Source organism: Bemisia tabaci, chromosome 7 (genome assembly GCF_918797505.1).
Source record: "Bemisia tabaci chromosome 7, PGI_BMITA_v3".
Lineage (NCBI taxonomy): Eukaryota > Metazoa > Arthropoda > Insecta > Hemiptera > Aleyrodidae > Bemisia > Bemisia tabaci.
Window position 1 is genome coordinate 14700295 of NC_092799.1, and position 27698 is coordinate 14727992.

Genomic DNA, 27698 nt, shown 5'->3' on the forward strand with positions numbered 1-27698 from the left:
ACTGACTCCAATGTATACACACTGATTGTGGTAGTTGTCATTGACTGAAAGAGCAGACTGCTGAGAATGGGTCAGTTGCGCTGGTCACAGAATCAAGTTTTGATGCTTGATTCTTGCAGATTAGCTAATAATGATAAGATCTTCTCAAACCGCAACTTTCTACGTTCAATATTAACCGAGATATCGCCCTTTGAAAAGTCAGGTTTTTGACGTCATTCACCGCAGTAGTGACACCCTTGCTTTCTTCTACTTTGCTTTCATCAGTCAGAAAGACACACATTTGCACTAGTTAATACTCAACGTGAAACTCGGATAAAAGTAAGGTGGAAGAAACCAAGGATGTCACTGAAGTGGTGGATGAGGTCATGATCCGAATTTTTCAAGGCGCAACATCTCTGTTAATATTGAATGTAGAAAGTTGCGGTTTTGATAGATCATATTGTTTTTGGCTAATCTATATGAATCAAGCATCAAAGTACGATTTTGTGACCAGCGCAACTGACCCATTCTTCGGGTGAATGGGTAGTGACCTGCTTGCTGCAGGACAAAATCTATGATATCAGCCGGTATGATCAGGCAGAAAACTGGCAAAGCAATTGAAATACTAAAATATTCTGAATTATACGAGAAGTCAAAAGATACCTTGATCGAGGTTTTCTCCATCTTTATTACTTTCAACTGAAGGGGCCTTGTTGATTGGAACTGCCCAATGATGGTCAAGGGATGATTTTCTCCTTTCCTCCAGTGATCTTATAATCACTTCCGGATCCTCACCGACGAAACCTGACTGAGTGTCATCGGTGGAATTTTTGCGACTATCTGTGCTGACCTCACTTGTGTTCTCTTGGGCAGTAGGAGTGGTTGCGTTGCCTAAACACGATGGGCTGCTCTGTAAAATCAAAAAATGATGGACGATGAATAAACTAGAAAAAATTTAAAGATGCACTAGTGTTAAAGATTTTGAAGTATTTACTTCTGATCTTCTGTGGTTTGCATGAAATAGGTTCAAACAGTTGATTATATCCTACAAACAAAGGCACAAGTTTAGATTCAAAATCTAATAATGGACCACTGGACAAGGTACAAATTTCAGCATTCTGATACAAGTTAATTAACCAAAATTTCACATAAAACACGATGCGTACAACAAAAATTACCGAAATCAACTCCTTACAAAGATATTTAATGATTCCTGATGCGTGAATTCAAACCAACCGCTCATTAAAACTCAATGCTCTACGTGATTCACAATGCGGCTAAACATTATCATGACAGTCCCTGCGATATAAAAATCTGGCAAACTCAGTCTTGATGCTTGGGCTCAGATATAGCAAAATGCTTATGGTTTGAACAACATATGGTGGGAGATGAACAGTGTTCGATTGAGAAGCTTGGTGATACCATTGTAGTGCGCGATTTGACTCACGTAGAGCTGTAAGTTTCTTGTGAGCGGGCAGTTCAAATTCCTCGTAACCAATGTGAAATAAAAACGTTGATATCTTCGTTAGGAGTTAGTTTCAGTAATTTTTGTTGTGCGAATCATGTTTTATGTAAAATTCTGGTTAAGAAACTTAAATCAGATTACTTAAATTCGTACCTTGTCTAGTGGTCCATTGCATCAATTAATAAGAAGAAAACCTTGTCTTCTAACTTTAATTATATAGGAAGCAACTGGATTCCTACATTTTTCAAAAGAGCCTTTTCGAGTCTTTCTATCTAACCCTTTGGCTCCTATGGACGAAAATGTCTGACTGCGGTTATACAAGGACAAGAATTCTCGTCTGTAGGAGCCAAAAGGTGAACACCGCATTGAGGCACTACGGAAGAGAATACTTGCCTTGGGATCTCAAAAATCTTTATTGTTGGTGTTATTTATTTAAAGAAGACTTGGGTGCTAGAAGTTATTTTTTGGTGACTGATCTTCACATGCACATACTAAAGAACTAACAAAATTTCAAGCTGTTTATTTAAGAAATAGGCATTGACATTTTGACAATTTGACATTATTTTCAAAATTGCTTCGTCAATTTTTTTGTTGATTGCTGGAGGTATTTAGGATTAAACAAGAATAGAGGACACGGAAAATCACTGAGATAGCTTACATTTTTGTCACCAGGTGTAGACAGGTTTGTGGGAGTGACTAGATCCCTGTCAAACGCCTTGGGAAACGCACCACCTTCTCTTTGAGTTTGATTACAAGAGCATACGCTACCAGTCTCTTCCTCATCATCAGTTGATGATCTGAAACAGACGGCAACATGGAAAAATCAAAAACATATTCGGTTTTATAGATAGACCATAGATGAAGAGAATGAGGAGGTGTAACAGCCAAGCGGTTAAGTTCAGAGGGTTAAAATTGAGAGAAAGCTTCTGCACTTGGATATTTTGGAGGGACATTCCATTTTTCGGTTTTTTTCTCACAATTGCATTTTTGAGGGGCTATGGAATGAAGCAAAAGACAAATCATTAGATAGATGTTTTATCCACTGACTTCAACTGGCAGCTGGGAGCAGCGCGCTGTGTTCTGAACACAATATTTCTGAATTAAAATGTAAGCTTGCACTATTTATCGGCATCAAAATGAACAAGACAGCTCGTGACTTATTCTTTTGGATAAGAAAAAGTTTTCTGACGACTTAAATTCTATTTTTCCACTTGACTTAAGAAATATCACCCTCCTAAAAAATTTACTGCATGCAGTCAGTACTGAAGTAATGGAGCAAAGCCATCCGCTATGCGACTCCAAAATATGACTCCAAATTATGACTTGTTACTGGCGTTTTTTGATACATAGCCACAAACTTCAACCTGAGAAAGCATTTTTTGGAGCAGTGTGAGCAATATTAAGAGCAAAAGTGAGTGTTAATTCCAGGCACACCAGAGCCAAATCAAATAATAAGTCAAATGATTAATGCTAGTGTTTTGGGAAATTTACAATGAAGTGGCCTCTTGACAGCTACTGCTTCTTTTCAGTGATGCTGTAATAAAATTTAAAGCTTCATGCAAAAAAAAAAAAAAAAAAAAAAAAAAAAAACTCAAGTAAAAACTTGTGAATGGCTACGAAAAATTAAGTATGCTGCTCAAAAGATAGCTCCTGAGGTTTGGGGCTGGTATTAGGACACCAGTAGAATATAAAAGTCAATGCAGGATTACACAGCATTATCCATTCCTAAAAAGTTAACTTCAATACCAGCCACAGGTATGAGAGAAGACATTCAAAGGGGAAAAAGAAGGGAGACGTAAAGGAACTGACCGGAGTTCAAGAAGGGTTTCATCCTTGACTAGAAGTGAATCATGTTTATCACTATCCAAAGAATCAGCTAAATTTGTTGCCTCGACCTCTGGTTTAGTTTCTCCTTCGGTAGGTTCAACGTTTTCTACAGGTTCAGCCACTGTTCGATTCAGATAGTAAATTTCAGGTTTTGCAGAATCAGACCTACAAAAATTAAAAACAAGCGTTAGAGCAAATCAATTGGAGACATCCTAAAGAATTTGTCAAATGGAGAATTCATAATTGCATATTAAAGATATTTTTACTATTTTTTAGCTTTGAGATACCTGCTTTGAATGGTTCTCACTTATTCATAGCGACTCTGCCCAAGAATATGAGGGCTCTAATCATTATTTGAGGAAAGAAAAATGTGAAAAAGCGTTTAATAAGCATCTTTAAGTTACATTTAATGATCCATATCTTGTCGACACGCAAACAGATCGTAGTATGGAATCAAGAGTTTTCTGCGACTTTCTTTGTTTTTCAATAAATGAAATGAGGAAACTGCTTTCACATGCCTGACTTAGGAGGAGGAATACAAAAAGCCCCTGAAAGTGACGTACCCCAAGATGAGTGTCTTCTACTTTGAAAATGACAACAATGTACTTTCAACGGGACCTGTTCGAATGAAATGCATAAATGGTAAGAACTCACTTGGTAAGGGAATGTTGTTGGTCAGTATGGCCGACTCTCATGTGAGCAATATCGTGGTAGATGGCAGCATTGACAACGAATTCCATTGGAGCTATTACAGCGTATGATTCGGACCCATGTTCCATGACTAAAGTGTCCATGACATTGGGATCAAACATTACTGCATTTGGTGTGACTAGAAGAACACCACTAACAACTCCCTGAAACAAGATAAGTCACTGTGTCATGAAAAAGATACATATATAAATGGTTTAAAAAAAGTCACAAGAAGTATGGACTGCTACGCAAAAAGTACTAAATTATTCTTCAGTCAATACTTGATAGTATACCTGCTATCCAAAAATTATAGAACCTCAAATCAACTTAAAAACTCCAACATCTCGTCTTAAGACCGTGCGTTCACCGCAATTGGTTGGTGTCAAATCAACTTGTTCAAATGGGTCCTGTAAACAGGATATGGGATTAAGAAAAGGCAAAGAACAGCAAAATTGCAATACAAGATTTTGACATTTTTTCATTCTTGTAATACAAATGGAGAGGAGGTCCCTTGAATCTAATCCAACCTAACACAGGATGAGAAAGGTTCGATAGAGCATTAAATAACACATTTTGAAAATAATTTCAAGTGATTCGTGAGAAAAAAATGTGAAGCCACACACTTTTCTACTCTATTTTTTGTTTCTTAACTGCAGAACTCTTTTTCTTCATTTTTCAGAGCACTCTCTTGCACGTCTCACAATCAGTACAAAAAGCAATCAGCGATGTAATTCTTAAAATTTTAAAATTATAAGATACCATAAAAGCTCATTATAAATTATACAGGCTGACATATTCGACCAGTTAGCCAATTATGGCAACAATTAAAACTTTATCCTGGGGAAGATTTAAAATTATGGATTTTCCTCCCTTTATGACACACATGTATCAATTCTGCGACTGAGCAGATAGATTTTTTCGTTACGTAATCCCTTTATTCTACTCTTGCTGCATCAATTTTGCCGATTTAGAGAGAATCTTGATTTGAACAAAGTCGACTTTGCTTTAGAACATATAGCCTTGCTTTAGTTACGAAATAAAAATTATAATTACCTGTCCATCCGTGATATGCTTGACATTGATTTTAAGGAACCGTTCGACAGATGCAGGCGATGATCTGATACCCCTTGCTGAAGGAGCTTTGACTTGTTCTAGATGAGGTTTAGGAGAAGATGGCCTCAAACTGTCCAGCATGTCTGTAATGATACCAAAAATTGAACAAATGAGTAAGGATACTGAAAAGTTAACTCATTAAATACCTCCAGTCAGAAGTTCATTACTTGTATTAATCAACTTCAAAGATATTTCACTTAGATAATATGTGCAACCATAAAACCTACACTTGATTTGTAAAAAAAATTCACAAAGTTCACTATTTAAAACCCAATGCATTCCAATAACTCTATTCATAACCTCAAAAGTTGACGGTTTGGAAACCAAGCCTTTCAGCACTGAAAAATGGGTCATAGTACTTGGTCAACAAAAAACCCTGGAACTGTCCAGTTATTTAATTTAGTAAATTATTTCAGACTGGCAGGAGCTTTCCTTGTGCTATAGAAAGAGAGTTAAGCTTAAAAAAAGCTGTTTAATGGTCTAAACAGGAACATGATGAGAGGACAACCGATTCACTTCATTATACAGTGTGAGATCATTTATTGACGCATGAATGCATATTTTTGTTTTGACCTTAATTGAATTATCTTAATTATGCAACCTTAAGGGAACTATGCAAACTAAGTAAAAATTTTAGGAATCACTCCACACCCCTGCTCTAGAAGTTTCTGACTAAAAAAGATTCTCTTGAAGACTGATTCGGTGGCTTTGTCATACGTTTAACATTGCAGTTCGATGGTTATATTGCGAACTAACACATGACCATACCGCGCTATGATGGTATAATGCATCCAAAAGTTTCTTGAAATAAGAAATTCTCAGGTGTGAGTCTTTAATTGATTTATAATTTGACACAATCAGTATTTTGCCTTCCCCCAAAATCTTAGTAGCCACCTTGATCAGAAAGCCCAGTTTTTAAGAGCCATCTACAATTTTTAAGGGTCGGAATTAACTTTAGGCATATGTATCATGGCGCATGAAATTGCACGTTTGAGAAAATCGACATGGTGCGTCAACTTTTAAGGGTGCCACAATGGCCCAGCTCCCCCCCTCTCCTCAATTTTCAGGCACCAAATTCCGATTTTTGAGCACATTTAGTGCATGGCACCTGGGAAAGGCAGAACGCTGAATGCACAGTTAACTTCATATGGAATGTCGACATAAGGTGTGTGTTCGAACACTATCTATAGAACTATAGAATGTTAAACACAACTTATAGACGATTATTAAGATTTTTTACTAATTCATCAAGTTGAATCATAATTTTGAGACTCAACGGATGGATCCACTTCTGCTGAAAACCTGAGAATTGGCGTAGAAAACTTAAGACTATAATAGACTTTTTCTTTATGCTCCTTAGTTTACCTGATTCCTCTTCTTGTTCCTGAGCAGTATCCTTATCCGAAGATAGTCTTCTTGTAGAGTCGGACTCATCCTGATCTTTGGTACTTCCGGCTTCGCTACTTTCTTCTTCAAACCCTTCCTCCACCTGTAAATTAATTGACACTAAAATAAGTATCTTTGGTTACAGATTCAAAAATGAATACATGGCACTGCAGAAACTCTCGAAAGTTGTTAGATAACACAAAATGCTAGTTGTCTCAACTTTTTAAAAATACATATAAAAAAAAGGAATACTGAGACTGAAACTGTAAAAAGATTACCATAAAATTTTTATCTCTATAATTTCTTCTTGAGAATAGGAAAAACCAACTAAGAGAAGAAATAAAATTTGACATTACAACGAATTGTCCAATTTTAATTCAAAATATTTTGATAGATGGACCAGGGCAAAAATTTTTCATCCAGTTTTTTTTATGCCCATTGGTACAGAAAATGAAATTCTTCCATTTGTTGGAAACGCATTATTATGTTTCCTAATTATTTTAGAACTGCTGAATGAGAAAATATTGATGAAAATTGCGTGGATACGGTCCATTCTGAAACATGAATATTATTTCGAAGCCGGGAAATAGACGAAATATTTCATGATAAACATACTGTGTTTCCATCACTGGAGCTTTGCTTGTGTTCCTTCTTCTTTGATTTATCTGGAACCTTGATGACTTGACCCGGGAAGATGACAGAGGATGTGCGGGTTTTATTCAAAATTGCAAGCTCTGAAGGTGTTGAGTCAAACCTTGCAGCAACTGAAGCTAGAGTATCCAACGGCTCAACCTGAACACACAAAAATAATGAAAAAATTAAATGACCCATACAAATTCGACTTATCGGCTAAATGAAAAAATGTAAAGCGAGTTTAAAATAAAATTGGACCCTAGATTTTGAAGTTCCGACTCCTTGAATTTGACTCATTGACTCATCGAGGACGGAGCAAGGTGCTACGATTGGAAGTATGCATTTTCCGCACAAAATCTGGGATTTTGAAATTTTCACACATAGATCATGATTGACGTTTCCGCGCGAAATAATTCCCGCACAAGTTTCCTTGCCACTAGATGATAAAAAAAAAACGCTTTCCAGCCACAGTGGAAACGAAAGGTAGATTTCTAATCGTTTCTATGAAAACAATTGCGCCTAATGAGCCTGACAGGTCGGAAAATCGTCCCCCTTGAACTTGAGATTTTCGCGATAAGGAGTGGTTTTAGAGGGTAGGTGAATATAGGTCGTTTTGAAGGGCACGACGAGACGAGTTTTTTGACGTATCACCGACCAAGATCGGACGAGTTTGAAAAATCATCCCCCTTTGGACTTGAGATTTTCCGGATAAGGGGTGGTTTTAGAGGGTAGGTGAATATAGGTCGTTTTGAAGGGCACGACGAGACGAGTTTTTTGACGTATCACCGACCAAGATCGGACGAGTTTGAAAAATCATCCCCCTTTGGACTTGAGATTTTCCGGATAAGGGGTGGTTTTAGAGGGTAGGTGAACATAGGTTGTTTTGAAGGCCACGACGAGACGAGTTTTTTGACGCATCGCCGACTAAGATCGGACGAGTTTGAAAAATCCTCCCCCTTTGGACATGAGATTTTCCGGATAAGGGGTGGACCGATTTTCGCGAAAAAGGAAACTTGATCTAGACCTCATAGCAGTGAAGAACCATGCTAAGTTTCGTTTTGATCGTACGGATAGTTCCGGAAAAAAACGGTCGCAAAGGTTCGTTAGATCCCAGTTATATATATATATAAATGTATATAAATTCTAATTTCATGGTTATTTCATGTTTAATAAAGCGAACTTCATGAGTTGTATAACCGTTTTATTTATTTTAAACAAAAAATTTTTTAATGCGACGTTTCGGGGCTTACTATCGTTTTCGGGGGGAAACGTCGCATTAAAAAATTTTTTGTTTAAAATAAATAAAACGGTTATACAACTCATGAAGTTCGCTTTAATAAATATAAATATATATATATATATATCGTACTTTTTTATGACCCACATTTTTCAACTCAGGGCTTCAGGATCGATGCTCTTTGAGCAAAAATTCCGGAAAATTACGAGGTCGTACCGTCTGCAATAGGTAGATATTTCTTCGAAATCTACCTAAAAACTTACTTTGTTATCTGCTACAAAAAATGTAGCTATCCCCGATGAAGAATATGTTAGTAAAATGTTTCCCTCAACTTCATCTTTTTTATTTTTTATTTTTTTTCTGTGGATGATGAGAAACACAATTCAATTCAACTATCGCGCGATGTTGCCAAATCGTGCCAAAAAAATTTTGCTGGCGGATTTCGTGCGGAAATGTCAATCCAGGTCTTTGAGTGGAAATTTTGAGCGGGAACGTCAACCAACCCCACGATTAACTCCGGCGCACAGTGGATCGAGTCAATAGGAGAGGTCGGACATAATATGGAAACTTAAAAAGCTCATAACTCCGTCAAATCAAAACTTTGAGACTTCAAAGGTGGTTCTATTGGTTTCCTTGTGAAATTTTCTTCTCAAAGCAGATTTTCTTCTCAAGCAAGATTTAAAATGTGACGAATGAAACATCAAAATTTGCAGTTTTAGTCAAAAATGTCACGTCCGACCTCACTGATTGGTTTGATCCACTGTGCGGCACGTCACGACGCAATAGCGGGTTCCCGGCGATGAGTCCAGTGATCCGATGTCTAGGGATTTATCCCTAGATCTAGGGATTTTCCGGAATTTCTAGGGATCTAGGGATTTTTCAGAAAATCTAGGGATTTATTTGATGAGGTAACGCAAGCAAAAATTGACTTTTTAATCTCAATTCCAGCTTCGACCATCGAAAATATTTTTTCATCCATATTTTGTAGGCCTTTTTTGGCAACACCATTTTCTCCGTAAATAAGCCGGAAATTAAAACGATTGCGACACTCGATGTACTTGACATTCAACTGCCTTCGACAGTAAAAAAACAATGGTAAGAACTCAACTAATATTCTTTCATTTTATTGGTCTTAGGATTAGGATTAGCAGGATTAGGACTGCTTTCAGAGAGCGGCAAAATTCAAACGAGCCAATCAGATTTAAATATTGCAAATCGATACATCGAATGACGTCACGATTCTACGTAAAAAATGGCGGTCTTTTGCAAAATCTAGGGATTTTTTGGGGATATTTGAGCAAATCTGGGGATTTAGGGATTTTTAGCGAAATCTAGGGATTTTTTTTCTTCCCCGCTAGGGATTTAATATCGGATCACTAGCGATGACTCAGGCGACTTAAGTGTAACGGCTCGGAGTGGAAAAACAAATATGAAGTCTCCGAAACTGAAATTGCATTTCTGCAAGATTGCAGCCGGGCGCGCGGGCGTCCCGGAGCCGCAGCCGATTTGTTTACCTGGCGGATAAACCGCGCCGCCGCGCCGATCTGATAAAAACAGCGCGCTAATGACTTTCCAACTTCTTTCGGGATCATAACTTTATGTTTATGTTGGAAACGACTTCCGGGGACCGGGAGGGTATCCCGAACGCCGCACAGTAGACCGAGTTAATCAAAGAGGTCGGACAAGAAATGGACCACTAGACAAGGTACGAATTTAAGCATTCTGTACTCCAAACGAAGATATTAACGTTTTTATTTCACATTGGTTACGACGAATTTGAACTGCCCGCTGACAAGAAACTCAAAGCTCTACGTGAGTCAAATCGCGCACCACAGCGGTTTCAACAAGCTTCTCAATCGAGTAATGATCATATCCCACCATGTGTTGTTCACACTATAAGCAATTCGCTGCAGCTGAGCCAAAGCGTCAAGATTGAGGTTGCCAGATTTTTATATCGCAGAGACTGTCATGATAACGTTTAGCGCACGATGTGAATCACGCAGAGCATTGAGTTTTCATGAGAGGGTGGTTTGAATCCACGTATCAAGATTCATCAAATATCTTTGGAAGGAGTTGATTTCGGTAATTTTCGTTGTGCGCGTCGTATTTTACGTGAAATTTTAGTTAAGGAACATGTATCAGAATGCTGAAATTCGTACCTTATCTAGTGGTCCATTGTTAACTAAGACTGCGGGCTGATTGTTGAACTTGATAGGTAAAGCGATAGACACAGAGGACTAAGGGAGTATGGAGCGATCCTATGTGCTGGTTACACGCTCAAATTCCCATCAATTTCCGATCGAATGGTGACTGGTGCGCACCATCTACCATCAAATTTCTGCGGCCTGCAAAAATTTGATGGTAGATGATGGAGCTGTGGGGCTCATCCTTCATCTGATTTCCACTCAACCGTGCTTATTTCATGCTTATTTCAACCAACACGCTGTTTTAATTAATTTTACTCATCAATCTAGATAACTCTCGAACGCCATCTTGGTCATCATTTTGATCGGAATTTGACGGGAATTTGAATGTGTAACCGGGCCACTATTGGTTGAAATGCTTGGTTCCTATTGATAAAGAAAGAAAATGATGGACTAAGAGGTCACTCGTGGGTTGCCGTCAGTTAGTCCATTGTCCACCTTCTTTGTCCATTGCAACCACCCGCTTCCACCAATAGAATCCCTTCAAATCCCTTTAATCTATATTGTTCACAGCTTTGTCTATCAATTTCAACAATTAGCCCGCTGCAAATTTTGATGTTTAATTTGTCACGTTTTAAATTTTAAGGGGTGCTTCCACATGACAATTTCACGAGGAATCCGACGGGACCACTTTTGGAACCTCAAAATTTTGAATGAATGGAGTTATAAACTTTTAAAGTTTCCCAATTGTGTTCGATCTATCCCAAAAAAAACCTCTTGGTTCAAGAGTGCAGTTTCTTGTCGCCGGATTTAAGAGTCTGGACTCTTGTTTCAATGCAAAATCCGCTTGAATCAATGCAAAATCCGCTTGAAACAAGAGTTCAAGACTCTTAAATCCGGCGACAAGAAACTGCACTCTTAAGTCAATGCAATGCGGCAATGGTCCAAGAGGTTTTTTTTTTACCAGTGCACTGACTCAATCCACTGAGCGCCGAGATCCGGGAAACTTGTCCCGACTGACACAGTTCCTCGAGTCGGAGCGATTTAGGATCCCACGCTTATTTCTTCCGCGAGGATCTTCGACGTAAAACGCTTCGGAAACTTTGTCCCATTCTCGAAATCTCTGACCGAGATGACAAATCGTCGCCCGGACGAAGGAACGTAAGTCCATTCCGGAGTTGCAAAATTGGCCCAAACAATTTAATTTTTTTTACAAAATCGTACCTGTGTAATTTTGGTCAAAAATTTGTCTGAGTTTCGCATGAGATCAGAGAGAAAATCAGTGAGATTTTCAGTTAGAAAAACCAAAGAAACTCCTGGTAAAGATATAATTTACGAAGGGAAATTTGGCAACATTGAAATAAGGTTACGTTCTTTCGTGGGGGAACGACAAAATCGGTCGCTTGAATCGAAAAAGGCTCCACTCGGAAAAAAGGAAAACAGTTTTAGTGCGAAAATGTGATTTTTAGGGTGGCGCGCATTCTTTATTTTCAGGGTGTCATCAAAATTTTTAAAACGAAATTACCGGACTTTTCCAAGTTTTTCCTGACGAAAAACGACAGAGTTGCCTGACTTTCCAGGTTTTAGCCGTGTGGCGAGCGAATTAGAAAAAATGAAAAAAACTGTCCTTACAAATGGGCAGTAGTCCTATTGTAAATTCGTTCTCTCAAATATCATTGCGTGAGAAGGTACGGTAAAAAGAAGTTGAGAAAAACCTTAGAGAGAAATGAGCCCCAACTACTGAAAAACAACGAAGACAGCCGCAAAATGTTCGAATTGCGAAAATTTCCTAATTTTCCCCGCGGTTTTCGGTCGGAATCCTGAACTTTTCCCGGTTTCACAATCCTGCAGACGCCACATTTTTTCCACTTTACTTTTTTCTTTTGATTCCACCACAAATAAAATTAAATACACTACTCTGATGTTATACAATAATAGCCACATTTAATACATAGAATTCTGCAACTCTAAATTTTTCCAGTCGTCCGAGAAGAATAGGTATCATCCTCAGGTACTACGTACATGAAAAAGAAGCAAAATAGAGAGAAAATAAATTTAATTTATAAGAAACACTTTTGGTTATCATCTCTTTTTGTCAGCCTTAGGTATTCACTGAGCGGCAGACATCCAAACACCTTAATGCAACTATTCGTGCTTCAGAGTAGTGCGAATCGCATACCAACAATTTGAAGGCGCTGGACTGACAGTTGTAAGTTGTCACTTGGCTCCAGTAATTTGAACGCATTGGTGCAACTATTCGTGCTCCAGAGTAATGCGTAATGCATACCGACAAACTGAAGGCGTTTTGGCTATCATAACCCTAACATTAATTAGACGTAAGATGACCCTGTGTGATTGAGAGGCCAAAGCTTTGACAGACTTATTGTTAAGAAAATATGTGCAGTGCAAAGGCATTAAGGGTAAGGGTCATTCCTAACCTTCTCATGAGTAATTGGACGGTTTAACAATTCAGTTCTGAAAAGTTATGATCAATTTTTTTTTTCTTCTTTCTTTTTTAAAGGAATTTGCATACACTTATTTATTCTTTTATTATTTAATTGTGAGGACAAGCATTTTTAAAATCATTTCTGCCATTGAGCAGCCTTCAATATTCGAAGGAAATTATAAATATCGCAACGTATTATTTTATGCCCGTTTCCTGGAAAGTGACCTTGTACAGCGTCCTTTTCACTATTAAGTACATCTCGGAATCGCACGCGCCGAGGGATTCCCGGGAAAAGAACCAGGAAAAGAGCAGAAATAACGAATATCCCGTTCGTGAAATTGTATCTCCCTCAGGGATCCCTGCGGATCACTTCTTGATGTCAGACTCTCGTGGATTTCGAATGAGTTGCGTGTTAACGCCATTTAGTTATTTGCCCATCGCTTATGCTTCAGCTGAAAGAGCTCCAAGGACGATAAGACCATATTTAAAGACGAGATGCGCCTAAAATGAAAACAATCTGGATTTGGATTTTGTCGATGACGAAGGTGGGCAGAGGATATATTTCTCATAGATTTTCTCGGTGCGGTTTGCGGGCAAATTCTTACTTCTTCGGGCTGAATAAAACCGAACCTCACATTCAGAAAATGCTTAAAAGTTTCGGCTGTGATTGGTCTACAACAAGAGCAGCTGAGACATAGGATTGATGTATATCAAACCATGAAAAAGTTCTCAAAAATGGGTAAATTACACCGTTTCAGTCGTTAATTAAGGTGTTTGGGCACGGTAACGCATGTGTCAAAGTTCAGTTTTTGAGACGGCTGCAAATTTTTTCTTTATTATTATAGGTTTACTGCAGGATATTCTGACGCAATCTAATTACGAGCAAATTTATCACGTGACAAAATGAACGATAGGCGAAAAATAATTCAGGATGTATGTAGGAATCAAAAAATGAAAATATCAAAATTTTGCACAACTCCAGTAAGGACAAGTGTGTGCAAAGCATGGCCGCATGACACACAACACTAAAAACAAAACCTGTTCCTTCCACCTTCGCTTTAAAACTTTTAAAAGTTTTCCAGAGAAAAAAAGGGAAAAATCTGGATTGAAAGTGCGGCAACGATAATCGGAAAAATTACCACGAATGTACTTTGTGCGCAAACGATAGTCAGCCCCAAAAACTTGGTCTCGGCTCATTCCACCGAGCTCTCGTCACAGGTTTCCAAGCCAAAATACCGAGTGTACGTAGGGGTTGAGATTTGACTCGTGAGTGTACACTTCAAGAGGGGGGCGATTTAGGGTGACGGAGTGGAGGGAGGGGGGCTGATAAGGGGCTCCTATCCGGGAACCCGAATTAAAGCGTCGCTCAGCATCCTAAGGCGCAATTATTGCACCTCCGTGTGTCGAGGGACTTCAAAAGCGCAACTTGATAATCGCGGAGTTGGATCGGCGCCTCCGGGGGCGCGCGGTATGCAGTTTGCATCTCGCGGGAGTCGTGCGGGTGGCAGCCCGATAAGACCGAAGGCGGCGTGCTCCCGCTTCGGTGTCGCGGATCCCACTCTCTTAATCTTATCCGTGCGACACCCGAGCCCCGAGCCCGACGACTCGAGGCCCGCATAAAGCCTCTCCAGGGTGAATGGCCCAGACGGCTGATTATTGACATCGCTAGACAAAGCGTTAGACAAAGAGGATACAGAGCATATAAAGCGATCCTGTTAGTTGAGACGCGTAGTTGTTAAAGACTAAGGGAGAAGATGATGGATAAACTACGAGGCTTATTGGGGGTTGCTGTTAGTCGGTCTATTCTGCCGTGCTAAGGAAAAACGCTGTATGCACTTTCGTGCGTTGCCAAATTTCCTTTGATAAAACACAAATTTCCTGATGAGCTGATGAATATTTTTCTTCTAATTTTTCCGGATAATTTCAGTTGTTTACCTACTTTTTCCATCCAGAATGTCTACTAAAACAGGCTGGCCAAAAATCAGTACTTTTACGGTACTTTTTCAATACATTCCCAAGGAATTCAGTACCTTTTCGACAGAGAAATTTAGTACTTTTTCAGTACCCCAATTTAACGAAATTCGAAAAATTTCAAAAATTTGAATTTCCTGCTCTTTTAACAATAATGACAAAAAGTGAACAAAATTCCGGACCTTTTCGCGGAATTTCCGCACTTTTCAGTACTTCCAGACCGCTCTTAAAAAATCAGCACTATTTCCGGGCTTATAGACACCCTGAAACCACCCGCTTTCACCAAAAATAATCGCTCAATTTTCTCTTGATTTTCATTATAGCCTTCCACCATGTCTATCAATTTCAATAATCAGCCCGGAGGCAGCGTTTTAGTGTTCTTGAATACGTCGATTAAATCCAAGGATGAACCGACCTCTGAAGTTCATTACTTCAGACTCTTGGGTTCGTGTCGGTAGTCGTTCCATAAACGGCTTCTTCCCTTAGGAGGCCCCGTATGGTTTACATTGTGATTTAGGAAGGTTCAGAAAGATCATTAAAATAGCATCACTACCCTAATAGCACAAGTGGTGTCACAAAATTGGGAGAGGTTTCTAAAATGTTTCGGTAAGTGTCTCTATCGGATCTTTCAATTGATACATTTCTAACACAGTTTTAAAATGTTTCAATGAGAGGAAAGTTTTCCCGTATCATTAACACATTTTATAAATGTATTAAAAATATTTTTACGACACATATTAGAAACGTTTTATTGATAGGTTCAGGGACAGTTTTCAAAACGTGTAAGTTATGTCTCATGCTCCGGCATTCGGCAAGAAAATAGAGAGTTGCAGGAAACGTTTCAAAAACGTGTCAAACACCTTCCCCACGTGTTTCGTTGTTACATTTCTTACGCCTATCTAAAATGTTTTTTTGCGTTTCAACATTTTTGGACCACAGATCAGCTTCGTTTTAGACCCGTTTCAGACCCGTTTCAGACACATGGGAACGAATCATCGGCATGAAAATAGAAACTTGCAGGAAACGTTTCAAAAACGTGTCAAACACCTTCCCTACGTGTTTCGTTGTTACATTTTTAACGCCTGTCTAAAATGTTTTTCTGCGTTTCAACCTTTTTTCGACAACAGATCAGATTCGTATCAGACTCGTTTCAGACACATGGGAACGAATCATCGGCATGAAAATAGAAACTTGCAGGAAACGTTTCAAAAACGTGTCAAACACCTTCCCTACGTGTTTCGTTGTTACATTTTTAACGCCTGTCTAAAATGTTTTTCTGCGGTTCAACCTTTCTTCGACAACAGATCAGATTCGCATCAGACTCGTTTCAGACACATGGGAACGACTCATCGGCATGGATATTAGCACATACAGGAAACGTTTCGAAAACGTGTCAATCACCTTTCCTACGTGTTTCGTTGTTACATTCTTTACGCCTGTCTTAAATGTTTTTCCTCATATGCAATTTCTTCCCGTGTGCTTTCGAAAAATAAGATTTTTTTCCTTCTTCTTTGTTTTTGCCTCGGTTTGGCCTATGTTATCAGCAAAATTTCTATTAATTGAACGTAAGTTCTTCTCACATTTCTGTCTTTCAGAAAATTTTTTACTCTAATGGAAATTGTTGGAACTTTCTCTGGCCTTGATTTCCCTGCAAAATATTATCCCAGGACTATTCCACCAACTTGTTACTCACAGTCAGGGCCACATTTTTAGTGACTTTTTCTCTTCTAGTTTTTAAGTTTACTAATCAATAGTTACCTATTTTGAATACTTTTTTTCAAAGTGTACTAATGGTATTGTCTAGTTTCTTAATTCCTTTTGTTTCATTTCATTAAAGTTTTTCTTTGTCTTTTCAATAATTAGCATTTGTCTATTGGAAAATGAACTTTCAACTCGGACCTTTGAAGCTTTTAAAAACTACGTACCTAGTAAAGTAGTGAAAGAAATTAAAACTAACCTTTAGTTCTTTCCTCCTATGGAATCTTTTGAGAACATACAATTTTTAGCCTTTGTACAGCCTTAAAGAGATAGTTAACGTTTTAAGCATTTTTTTAAGCCATCCTTTTGGGAGCAAAATTATTAGATTACGGAGAGATATAATGCTCAATAGTAATATTCTGGATATTTTTTGTGTTCACTAAATTTAAAAATATTGAAGCAATTCACATTCAGTATTATGTCAGAAACTTTGCTCTGATCTATAATGCGGTCTGTTGTAATGTTTGCTGAGAATGTTTCATAGATGTTCCCATGTAGCATTTGGATTTCAAGATTAAGTAAGGAAAGAGTAAATATTACCTAATCATTAGATCAATTTAATGATTATATAAACATTAGTTAACGATTAGGTAATCATTAAATAAAAAATTTTTGAAATTTTTCTTTACTTAATGATTAGGTAATCATTATTTAAACTTTATTTAATGAAGAAGTAAACATTAATTTATTTTATTACTTCAAAATGAATTAATCATTAGCTAATGATTACTTGTTCCTTACCTAATAAAGAAGTAAACATTATGTTATTTTATTACCTAAAGATGAAAATATGTATTAAATAATTATTACTTGTTTATTACGTAATGAAGAAGTAATGGTCAAGATATTTAATTACTTCAACATTAATTAATAATTAAATAATGATTACTTGTTCATTACCTAATAGAAAAGTAATTTTTCAAGATATTTTATTACTTCAGGATTAAATAATGATTAAATAATGATTTCTTGTTCTTTACCTAAAGAACAAGTAAATGTTAGAGATATTTTATTACTTTGAGATTAAATCATGTTTAAATAATTATTACGTTTTCATTACCTAAGGAGGAAGTAAATTTTAAAGAAATTGTATTACTTTAAGATTAATTAATCATTAAAGCATCATTACTTGTTCTTTACCTAACGAAAAATAATTTTTTTTTTTTTTTTTTTCTTTTTTTTTTTAAGGTTCATTTGAACGCGTTATCATACATAAGGGTGGTTTTTCCATTTGGACGCAAAATGTTGGGGTCTGTTGCCCCCAAGGAGTCCCCCTGCATAGTTAGGGGGCGCGGCCTTGACTAAGGAAAGGCCCCGAACGTTTAAATTTTTACCTCAACTAAGTACAAAGTTAGAAGGGGGGAGGGGGCTTTCCAGGTTGCTGTTAAGAATGTTTCTAATCACCACCCTGTATATGTTATGCTTCTTCAGTGTTAAATCATCAGCTGGAAAAACTCCTAGTTGCTTCATCTATTTAACTCTCTTCAAACACAGTTTCTTCTCAAAACAGAGACAGAACACAAAATACAGTGGTGTGAGCTGAAGTGTTGCTTCTCATTTGCGCTTTAGATTGCTGACCCTTGAACCCATGCGACAGAGAGGAAAGAGACAAAATGCTGATTACCTCATCTCTTTTTGCCACACTTGAGGCTTCCAAGGTAACTCACAATCAGGGAAACAGCCAGTGAGATACAAAATGTCAGCTCGCGCTCGCACCACTGATACATGCAGATATACACATTGTTGTCAGCTCCTCATCGTTTTAGAGGCCATCAAAACCAAATTTGGAGGCATAATACACATGTGACAGTAGGTAACAAATTTACTCATGCACCGGCACAACCACCCAAAAACTCAGATTTTGTTGAGCGTCAAATCATGATAAAATAGAATTATCAACGTTTCTCTTCTTAAGATTTGCCCACTGCTTGCTGAGACTAATATTGGAGATAACCGTGTAGAATAAGTGGATGACATTGATCAAAACATGGCCAAGTACATTGGGGCATTTACAGAAGCACCTATCCTGCGTGAAGAAATTAATTGCAGGTAATGTTATGTCTGAAATAAGCCAGAAATGTTGGTTCTCTTTCGACACGTAAACTCTGCGCAGACTATCTATGCACATACGCTTAGATTATTCTTTCCTGACAAGACTTCTCATTGTAAGTAAAATCAGGTATCAAGTTAGGGAATTAATTGAGGGATTACTATCCACCGATTGCATGAAAATTGAAGTCTCTGCAAATATAAGTACAAAGGGTCAATATAATGTCAGCTGTCACAGCCCTCCAGAAGAAAAAAAGAGAAATTATTCACATGGCAAATTACTCACTGGCAGCAGGTAAAGGATGTTTCAATTGCCAATCGTAGACATTTCCGTTTGAACTCATACGAAGAACTGTAATAATAAAATTCCGTGGGGATTTGCTAGCTGTTCACACTGATAATAGGAAGAAATGTATTCAGGAAACGAAGTGTAACACTTCGACTGGTAACGCCTTAAAGCCTCGGTAAATAACTCGGGAAAGCCCCAAACGTGCATTTGAGGTGATACACGAAACCATTTCTTTCTCATTCTCATATTTCCTTCGTGAAAACTAGAGTGTGAAAACTGTAGTGGTCTGGTGAAAAATTGTGGTTTGATTTGTTTACGAATTGTTATCACGAGTTCTCAGTTCAGTTCAGTTCGTGTTCCGGGAACGAAATTCCCTTTTGGTCCGATGATCCGCGTCCGCGTTCCGCGTACATCGTTGAGGAATTTTCAGGATGCAACTTGAAGGAGCCGTTAGCCGTTACCTCGTTGTTACAGCCTGAGACGATGTTGGTCTATTTTTCCAGTCTCTCTTCAAATGCAGCCTCAAAAATAAATGTAAGTACTTAAAGTTTGTTAGTATATCATTCAGGAAATGTAGATCGACAGATCCTACCCAAAATTAATGCTCTAAATCAACTGAGATCTTCCTCCCTCCAGCAACGAAATTTCTGTTCTCACTTCCTCACATGAGTCACATGAAATGACATACCTGTCACAGTGTCATTATTATGAGAAGAAAAGTCGTTCTGGAAAACATGGAGAGGGCAGGTATCGTTTAGGACTCACTGGAAACCATGAAATACTTTTGTCTCACAAGTTGTAAGTGGTAAGTCTCCATTACTCTCATGAGACTACACTGCAGTGATAGCGAAGAGAGCGATAAGTGCAAACTAGGATGAACCTCAAAACAAAGAAAATCATGTGCTAATCATGGCTCATGCAGAAATGCGCGTATGGCTCTCTTCGCCATCACGGCAGAAAGGTGTGCAAATTTAGACCTTCGTCCCGATTTGACCAATGTCCCACTCAACAAGTTGGGCCAAGCTCATCTCGCCATCAAAACATCTCATCACTTCTTAATTATTAGGTCATACCTCCATTTTCACACGAGCCCTGCAAGTACGCACCAAGCTATATGAACATTATGTCTCAGTACAATACAAAGTTGCGTCCATTTGTCCTAGGAGTGATGATATGTCCCGTTCTCTATTATTTTTATTACCCACACTACCTGGTACGTTTTCATTAGGTTGATCCAACACATAACCTCTTCTAATTCTCTCAGTGAATGTAAAACGATACCTCTTGAATATTCAATACATCACTTGCGTGACTCAGCACTGTCAGTGTAAAGGACCTGCAACTATCATAATTTGTTTCTGTGACATATACAACTGACCCATTTTACTTTTCTTAAAACTGAGCTTCTGCATGTTAGAATATCCAATAGGGATTAAAGAGAAACGATGTTCCTGTGAGCCCTACCTCCGGCTCTTTGTCCCTTGATTATTTACTACCACCAAGGCAACGTAGACTGCCGTAGAAATTAAACATGAGCAATCATCACATCGGAATAGCATTTCATTAAACTGCGTGTAAGGACCAAGATATGAAAGGACCCAAGCGTTCAGAGCGAACCAGTTTATCGTCTCTCAGGCTCCGTTTTACTTGTACTGAATGCTAGAGCATTATTACACAAATGAACTAGAGTGCGGTAAACAGAATGTTTGTTTTTTCCAAGAGCACAATAAATGAGAAAAATCATGTTACATTGCACTAACCTAAATTTTGGGAACGTTGTAAGGTAAATTTTCAAAGAAATATGTGTTAATGATGTAACAATTTCAATTGTTGCGTTTGATTGGAGGGGGAGAAAAGAAGATAATTAAAGTCCGATTTCGGATGCCTACTTTTTCTCAGTTTAAATATTTGCCGAGACTGGTTGAAAATAAATTGTTGGCAACTCGATTTTGGTAAGTGTTCCTTACCTCACCTTAACTGTACCTCACTTAGGTACCTGTTTTCTACTTTAGACAGGGCAAAATATTAAAATCCTCAGTTTCAAGAGAGTTCTGAAAAAAATCTAATTTTTAAGAAAAATTCTTTGGTATCAACAATTGAGAAGTTACACCGATTTTTAGTTTTTGAAAGAACTGCAATTTTATGATTATTTTAAAATATCATCCTAGGTACTTAAATGAAACAGCTTGAGATCTAGGTAATTTTTTTTTCAACGGATAAAATTTGCACTTCAATTATGAGTAAAATCTAAGAGCTAAACAGTCACAAGTCACCTCATTGAACTGTCACCATGCCTTGTATAATGCTGTTTATTTGTCTGTTTTTCAGGTTTTTGAAGGGCTTTCTGCACTTCAGCTTGCTCCCTCTTTCTGGATTTCTTGCATTCTGGATTAAGAAAGCGGCTACTATTCTATGACATGGCTGTCAGTTTCTCACCTGAGCAGTCATCCGATAGGAAATTAGCAGCGACTAAAAATCATCTGGTTTTGAGAAATTCACCATGAATCGCCTCAAAACAACATCATCAAAAGAAATTGCAGTGTGTTCAGAGAAAATAAACATAAGTAGCAGCTATAGTTTTCCTAAAAATTTTATGTCTGACCGGAAATTTCTTAAGAAATTTGAAGTGGTGTGAAGTTCGATTAGTTACCTTAATTATTAATTATACCTTAATATTCATTGCTCTAATCTAAAGGAGAAAATAAATGAAAGTGAAAGTGCTGTGTTCCAAGTATCATGAATAGCATCATTGGTGTTTTTCTTCAGGTTTTATTTTTGATGAAGGATCAGTTGAATTTGGTGAGTCAAATCTATTATATTTTCCTTTTGCATGCTATTTTGCCACAGGAAACTGTCAATAAATAAAATAAAATTACCTAATGCCCTTGTAATTGAATCAATTCTGCCTTTTTCCCTTCAGTTTGTTGGCTCCTTGAGTCTGAAGGATGTACGAATTTATTCTGAGAAACAAGCCTGAAACGGGTGGTGTATATCACCCTGTTAAATTTCACCATAAAGTACTGCAGCTAACAGGCCTCGTTCCGACACTGAAGCTGCAGTAATATTACTTAAGAAAAAAAAGATAAGGAAGGAGCAAATGGAAATTTTCAGCTCTGAAGTGATGTAAGCTTCAATTGACAATCAATGCATGAATAAATCGTCACCTTTCGGCCAAAGTATCACAAGATCCATGCGACGTTCAAAAATTTCCGCCAACATTTCATTTTTTTACAGAGAAATTTTCCGACAAAGCTGTCCAAAAATTTCACTAAATTTTCTTAGTGCTGCTGATAAAAATCAGTGAAATTTTCAAACAGATTCAACAATTTCTCTATAAAAAAATTAAATGGCAGCAGAAATTTTTAAACCTTGCATGGAGCTTGCGAAACTTTGGCCGGAAAGTGGCGATATAAACATTAGCTAAAATTTTGATCCAGAAATGGACACCTCAGAATTATATCAGTGTTACTTAATGCATAGTAAATCGTTAGGTAATCATTTGGTAAAACTGATTTTTAACCTCAAGTAACGATTACTTAAAATCCTTCTCAAAAAAAGTGACAGTTTTACTCAAAATTGATTAAGTATTACTTTATCGTGAAGTAAACGTGAATTCACCATTACTTTAAGCTTACTTCAAGCTTACTGCACGTTTATTACTCCCTTACTTAATCTTGAAATCCAAAATGCTACATGGGAATTGTTGTTGATTTGTTGATACATGGTTACATCACATTTTTTGCCACTCAATCATTGTTTCCAAGAGTTTGAAACGCTTGTAGAACCTAGATATAGACTTCAAAAGGATAACAACTTTTTTGAAACATGCGTTCAAAACTTTGAGATAAGGCACCAAAAATAATAAAAAAAAAAAAACCATGTATTCTGACTGCTGGGGCAACAACTCAGTATGAAAATATTTGTACTCTAAATTTTGCTGACATGTTTCCAAGTGATGATATATGGGACGTTTCTAAGATGGTGTGGACGATTAAAAATTTCTAAAACAATTTCTATGTAAAAAATATTTATTTGTCAGAAAATAACAGAAAAGACAAGTTGAGATTTGAAATGAAATAAAACCTTAAATGTTTTCAGGATACGTCTCTAGAACATGTCCCCGCAACCTTTAAACCAGTTGCATAGAGAGGTGTCAATCATGGTTGACCCCTGTCTATGCAACTTGTTTAGAGGTTGCGGGGACACGTTCTAGAGAGGTATCCTGAAAACATTCAGTTTTTCATTTTTTGATACGTTCTTTAAACTTTTGAAACTCATGTCTGAAACATTTCTGAAACGATTTTAGATTTTGTGACCATTAAAAAGTATGTGTCACAAATGAGTCAAAAACAAATTTGAAAGGTTTTCAGGATAGATCTCTGAAAGGTGTCACCTGACACCTTTAAAAGGGTGACATAGAAAGGTTTCAGGCACGTTTCTGAAACGTGATTTAAACTTTTTCAGGCGGAAGTCATGTCTGAAACATTTCTGAAACATTTCTGAAACAATTTAAGATTTTGCGATCTGTTTTAAGGAGGTGTCAAAAATGTGTCAAAGAGGTACAGCCTTCCCTGACCTGAGTCTGAAATAAATTGAAAACGAATCTGAAAGGTTTTAAGGACACATCTCTGAAAGGTGTCACTTGACACCTTTAAAAGGGTGACATAGAAAGGTTTCAGGCACGTTTCTGAAACGTGATTTAAACTTTCTAAGTATCTAAAATGTTTCAGTGAAACATTTTATAAATGTTCAAAGGTTTCATTGACACCTTTTAAAAACGTTTTTAAAACCAGATGTGCTATTAGGGTAGAAGAAAAACGCTCATCAACCTCGAGTTAAATTCAGTAATTCAACTTCAGAGTTATGTCCGTGGGAAGGATTGCAATAGGATAGTATAGAATACAATAGGATAGGCGATAGGATGCAATAGGTACTATTTGTTTTAAAAAAAAATACTAGGTACTACTAATATTTTTTTTACTACTTTTTCCCCCTCAGTTTTGTGCTGGTACTCATTGGAGCAAAAACATGTTTGACTAAAATTGAATTTTCTTTGGCATTACTCAGCTTTGTTTTCCCCGCGAAATGGTGAGAACCCAGCACTACTTCTCCACCTTGCTACTATTTTTTAAATGTTAATTCATATTTTTATCGAACCTAAGAGGGCTGCAGTATTTTCAACCGAAATGTTTTGGTAATCGAGCTCTTTTCCAGCCTTGCTACCCGCGGATGCACTTTTTAAAAATGTATGTCTTGTCACAGAATACTCAGTTTTTAATGAGAATATTCTCCGAATTTCCACGACTAAGTAAAACCACAGACTTTTCCAAGGTTTCCCTGACTTTTCAAGAACATGCCATCGATTAGAGACACCTGCAACAGTTGGACGGGAAAAAAAGGAAACATCGAAACCGATAGAGAAAAAACCAGGATTGATTTTACGTACCGAGTTGTTCTCATTTTTCCGAGCTTCATTTGAATTTCCCATTTACGGAGGACTTGCGTCACGGCTCGGCGATGAGAATCGGCGCACGTCCCGAGATGACACGGCGAAATGATGAGCTGGACTGTCACCCGGGGGAGAAATACGGGAGCCGAGCAAAACTAACGCCTTCGACTTCAACTTCATGAAAAGAACTTCATCCAACTGTTTTAAGAGAACGATAAAACGTGCGCACTTGAAGGTAAGTGTTGGAGGAAAAAATTTTGATAGCTCCCTGCGGGTTTCCAATGTGCGTTTCGCGTCTCAGAAAAAAAAAAACGGAGAGCTTTTTCATTACGCTAATTATGAGAGACAGATGGAGGAGCTCGGTGTTCCGGCGTGCTCAAATTATTCGGTTTGTGAATTTCAACTTCGATTCAGATTTCAGGTTGTCTACTAAAACAGGCTGCCCAAAAATCAGTATTTTTTCAGCACATACCGAAGAAATTCAGTACCTCTTCAACAGGAAAATTTAGTACTTTTTCAGTACCGCCAATTTACGAAATTCGAAAAATTTCAAACATTTGCATTTCTTGCTCAAATTGCGACCAAAAGGACAAAAAATGAAAAAAAAATCCGGACCTTCTTGCGGAATTTTCGCAACTTTCCGGTACTTTCGGACCGCTCTTAAAAAATCAGTACTATTTCCGGACTTGTCGACACCCTGGATTTGATTTGGAAGTTCGGTTTTGTAAAGAGAATTCTACTTCACAAACCGAATTGTTGAGACGATACGAACACAGAAAGCTCGGTCCATGAGACTGACTCTTCCCCGGTATGCCGACGGTGTACAACGACAGGGAGGTGTACTAAGTAGAAATACGTAAAAGGATAGATAGATACCGGAAACAGGTATGGTATTACATAATACAAGCAGACTTCTCAAACTTAAATTATGATTTCTTCGGATTCTAACGTGAAACAATTTACTGACGCACTCCCGTAATAATTTTCCTACATGCAAAAACACCGAGCAATCCCTTCGGGAAAACTTTCCGTGACTTGTCTTCCCGGTTTTCCAGGCGCAGAGGTCCCTTACTAGCGTGTGATTTGAAGGTGCTAATTTTATGTGAATGAATTGATGTCCAAGTAAGACGATCTAATATATCACGGGGGTTTAAGAAACGATTTATGGAAAGTGACTCATTGTGAGATCTCGCTGGTGAATTAAAATTTCTGGCTTCACTGCACTATCACAGAAAAGAAACACTTCAGAAAACTTTTCCGGAGTACCTCGCACCGATGCAAGTTGCTTACAAATGTTGAGACTTTAACAACTTCAAGGCTCCCGAAGATTTGCGACTGGAAGTGAAGGGAAGTACTTAAGGAGGCATCACTAATTTACAATTCCTCGGCTCGTATCAATTCAAACCACGCGATAGGACGTACACTTCTACACTTCCGGTTGGAAAACAGCCACGAATCAAAGGAATTAGCCGAAAAAATTCACAAGAGATTCAGCTGCGGCCAAGACAGCGTACCGAGGACTCCGGTACCGCGAGGAAGGTGAGCATGACTGTTTTCCTGCGACCAGGTTTTCGTGAGCGACGGGTAGCCCCGCAGATGGGAACGCACGTCACGAGTCGGGCACTGTAGAAAAATTTAACCGTAAAATTCTACCACTCAGCACATCAACTTTACGAGCTGGTGGGTGATAAACTTTCTATAATTTCCTCGGCGGAACTATTGAAAGTTAACTTGCGTGAAACGGTTCGAACTTATTCCTAGAAGGAGAAAAACAATGGATCCGATCTCGACGAGTGGGCCACAAGATAAGGTGTGAATTTGAACACTGCGTTAAATGTTCCCACTTCAGGATTTTACGTAGAAAGCTATTCACGCACCGAAGAGCTTAGAGATCTACTCCTTGGCGAGATATTTAACACAGACGACATAATTTGTGCTAGAGTCATTTTATATTATTCATATATATTGTATATTACATATTATTTATGCACTGAAAACAAAACTTCGGCAGTGGAAGTTACTTACGGGCTACATGGACATACCGTCCACGTTCCGGGCTCAGAGGTCGAAAATTCCAGGCATAGCACCCGGAGCAATCAAAGCTACGGCTCCAGCACCTGGAACTTTCGGCCTATGAGCCCGGAACGGACGTTATTTCTGTACACTGGAAACAAAAAAACATTGGATCTAGAGTCCAGACTCTTGAAATCATTGACAAGAAAACATACTCTTGATTCAACCAGACTTGAGCTCAAATCAAAAGGAAATCCGCTCAAATTAAGAGGCTTGGTTCTTGATTTAAGCAAAAATCCGATTGAATCAAGAGTATTTTTTCTTTTCGGTGTTTTTAAGAGTCTGGACTCTAGACCCAAGGTGTTTTCTTCCCAGTGTATAGCCCGTAACTTTTTTTACAGAGTGATTAATAAATAATTTTAATCTTTTTCAGGAAGTGTTTTTGTAACTCCGCATTGCGGGAGTCATGTTTCGCGTAATCGCTCTTAAAAAAAAAATTCGGGAGTTCCGGCAGCCGCGCTGATGATAATGGTCACGAGCATGATCATCACTCACACATGCGCGGGAATCGGCGGAGGGGGGGCGGTGTGGCGGCGAGAGAAATGTGGGGGGCAGGGGGGAGCTGTCGGGGGAAACTCGCGGGAAAACTTGGCGGCTACCGACTGTCGATGATGAGTGCGCTGCGCACCAGAAGTGACACTGCGGGGTGACGCAGAGCAGTGGCGTGGCGTGCTTTGCGATATATCGATTGATCTATCATTTAAATCTATGGAAAAGAATCGATTATTAGGGTGTTTGCAGCGAACACCCTAATAATCGATTCTTTACCACAGCTCAAATGGGGAAATATCGATAATCGATCATTCACGCCTCGCCACTGACGCAGAGATCTGCCCTGGTAAAGGCAAGAACGTCGTAACTCCGATGTTACACCGACGCAAAACCGTGGTTTTTGCTTAGCGAGCAGATGTATGGACGAGAACGCGCGTTTCATGCCGAAGACATGCTCGTGCATACAAGTGTGGGAACAGGGCGTCCGCAGAACGGAGGAAAATATTTCCCCGACTTTCATCGGGTTTCCCGGGAAAATGAACTGCGAAAACGAGGACAGTGAATCGCAGGCTTCAAAAATATGCCTTCTCACTTTTTATGCAGGCGATCTTTTTTAATGCTCGTCGTTTCTACTATCAAATGAAACCACGGCTAGAGAACTGCATTAATGGCGAGTTTTTCAACGTCAGGACTAAAA

At 38.3% G+C, this 27698-nt stretch overlaps 1 protein-coding gene across 13 annotated transcripts in view; it reads right to left on the bottom strand.

Moving 5' to 3' along the window:
• Positions 1–27698, bottom strand: part of mtd (TLD domain-containing protein mustard) — a 573843-nt gene that overhangs the window by 73254 nt on the left and 472891 nt on the right. For all 13 annotated transcript variants that reach the window (XM_072302178.1, XM_072302170.1, XM_072302172.1 and 10 more), the window contains 7 exons: positions 7076–7252; positions 6440–6563; positions 5015–5157; positions 3926–4125; positions 3254–3436; positions 2103–2241; positions 643–889 (listed from right to left, as the gene is read on the bottom strand). In XM_072302178.1, the coding sequence (XP_072158279.1) occupies positions 643–889; positions 2103–2241; positions 3254–3436; positions 3926–4125; positions 5015–5157; positions 6440–6563; positions 7076–7252 (1213 nt within the window). The remainder of the gene's footprint in view (positions 1–642; positions 890–2102; positions 2242–3253; positions 3437–3925; positions 4126–5014; positions 5158–6439; positions 6564–7075; positions 7253–27698) is intronic.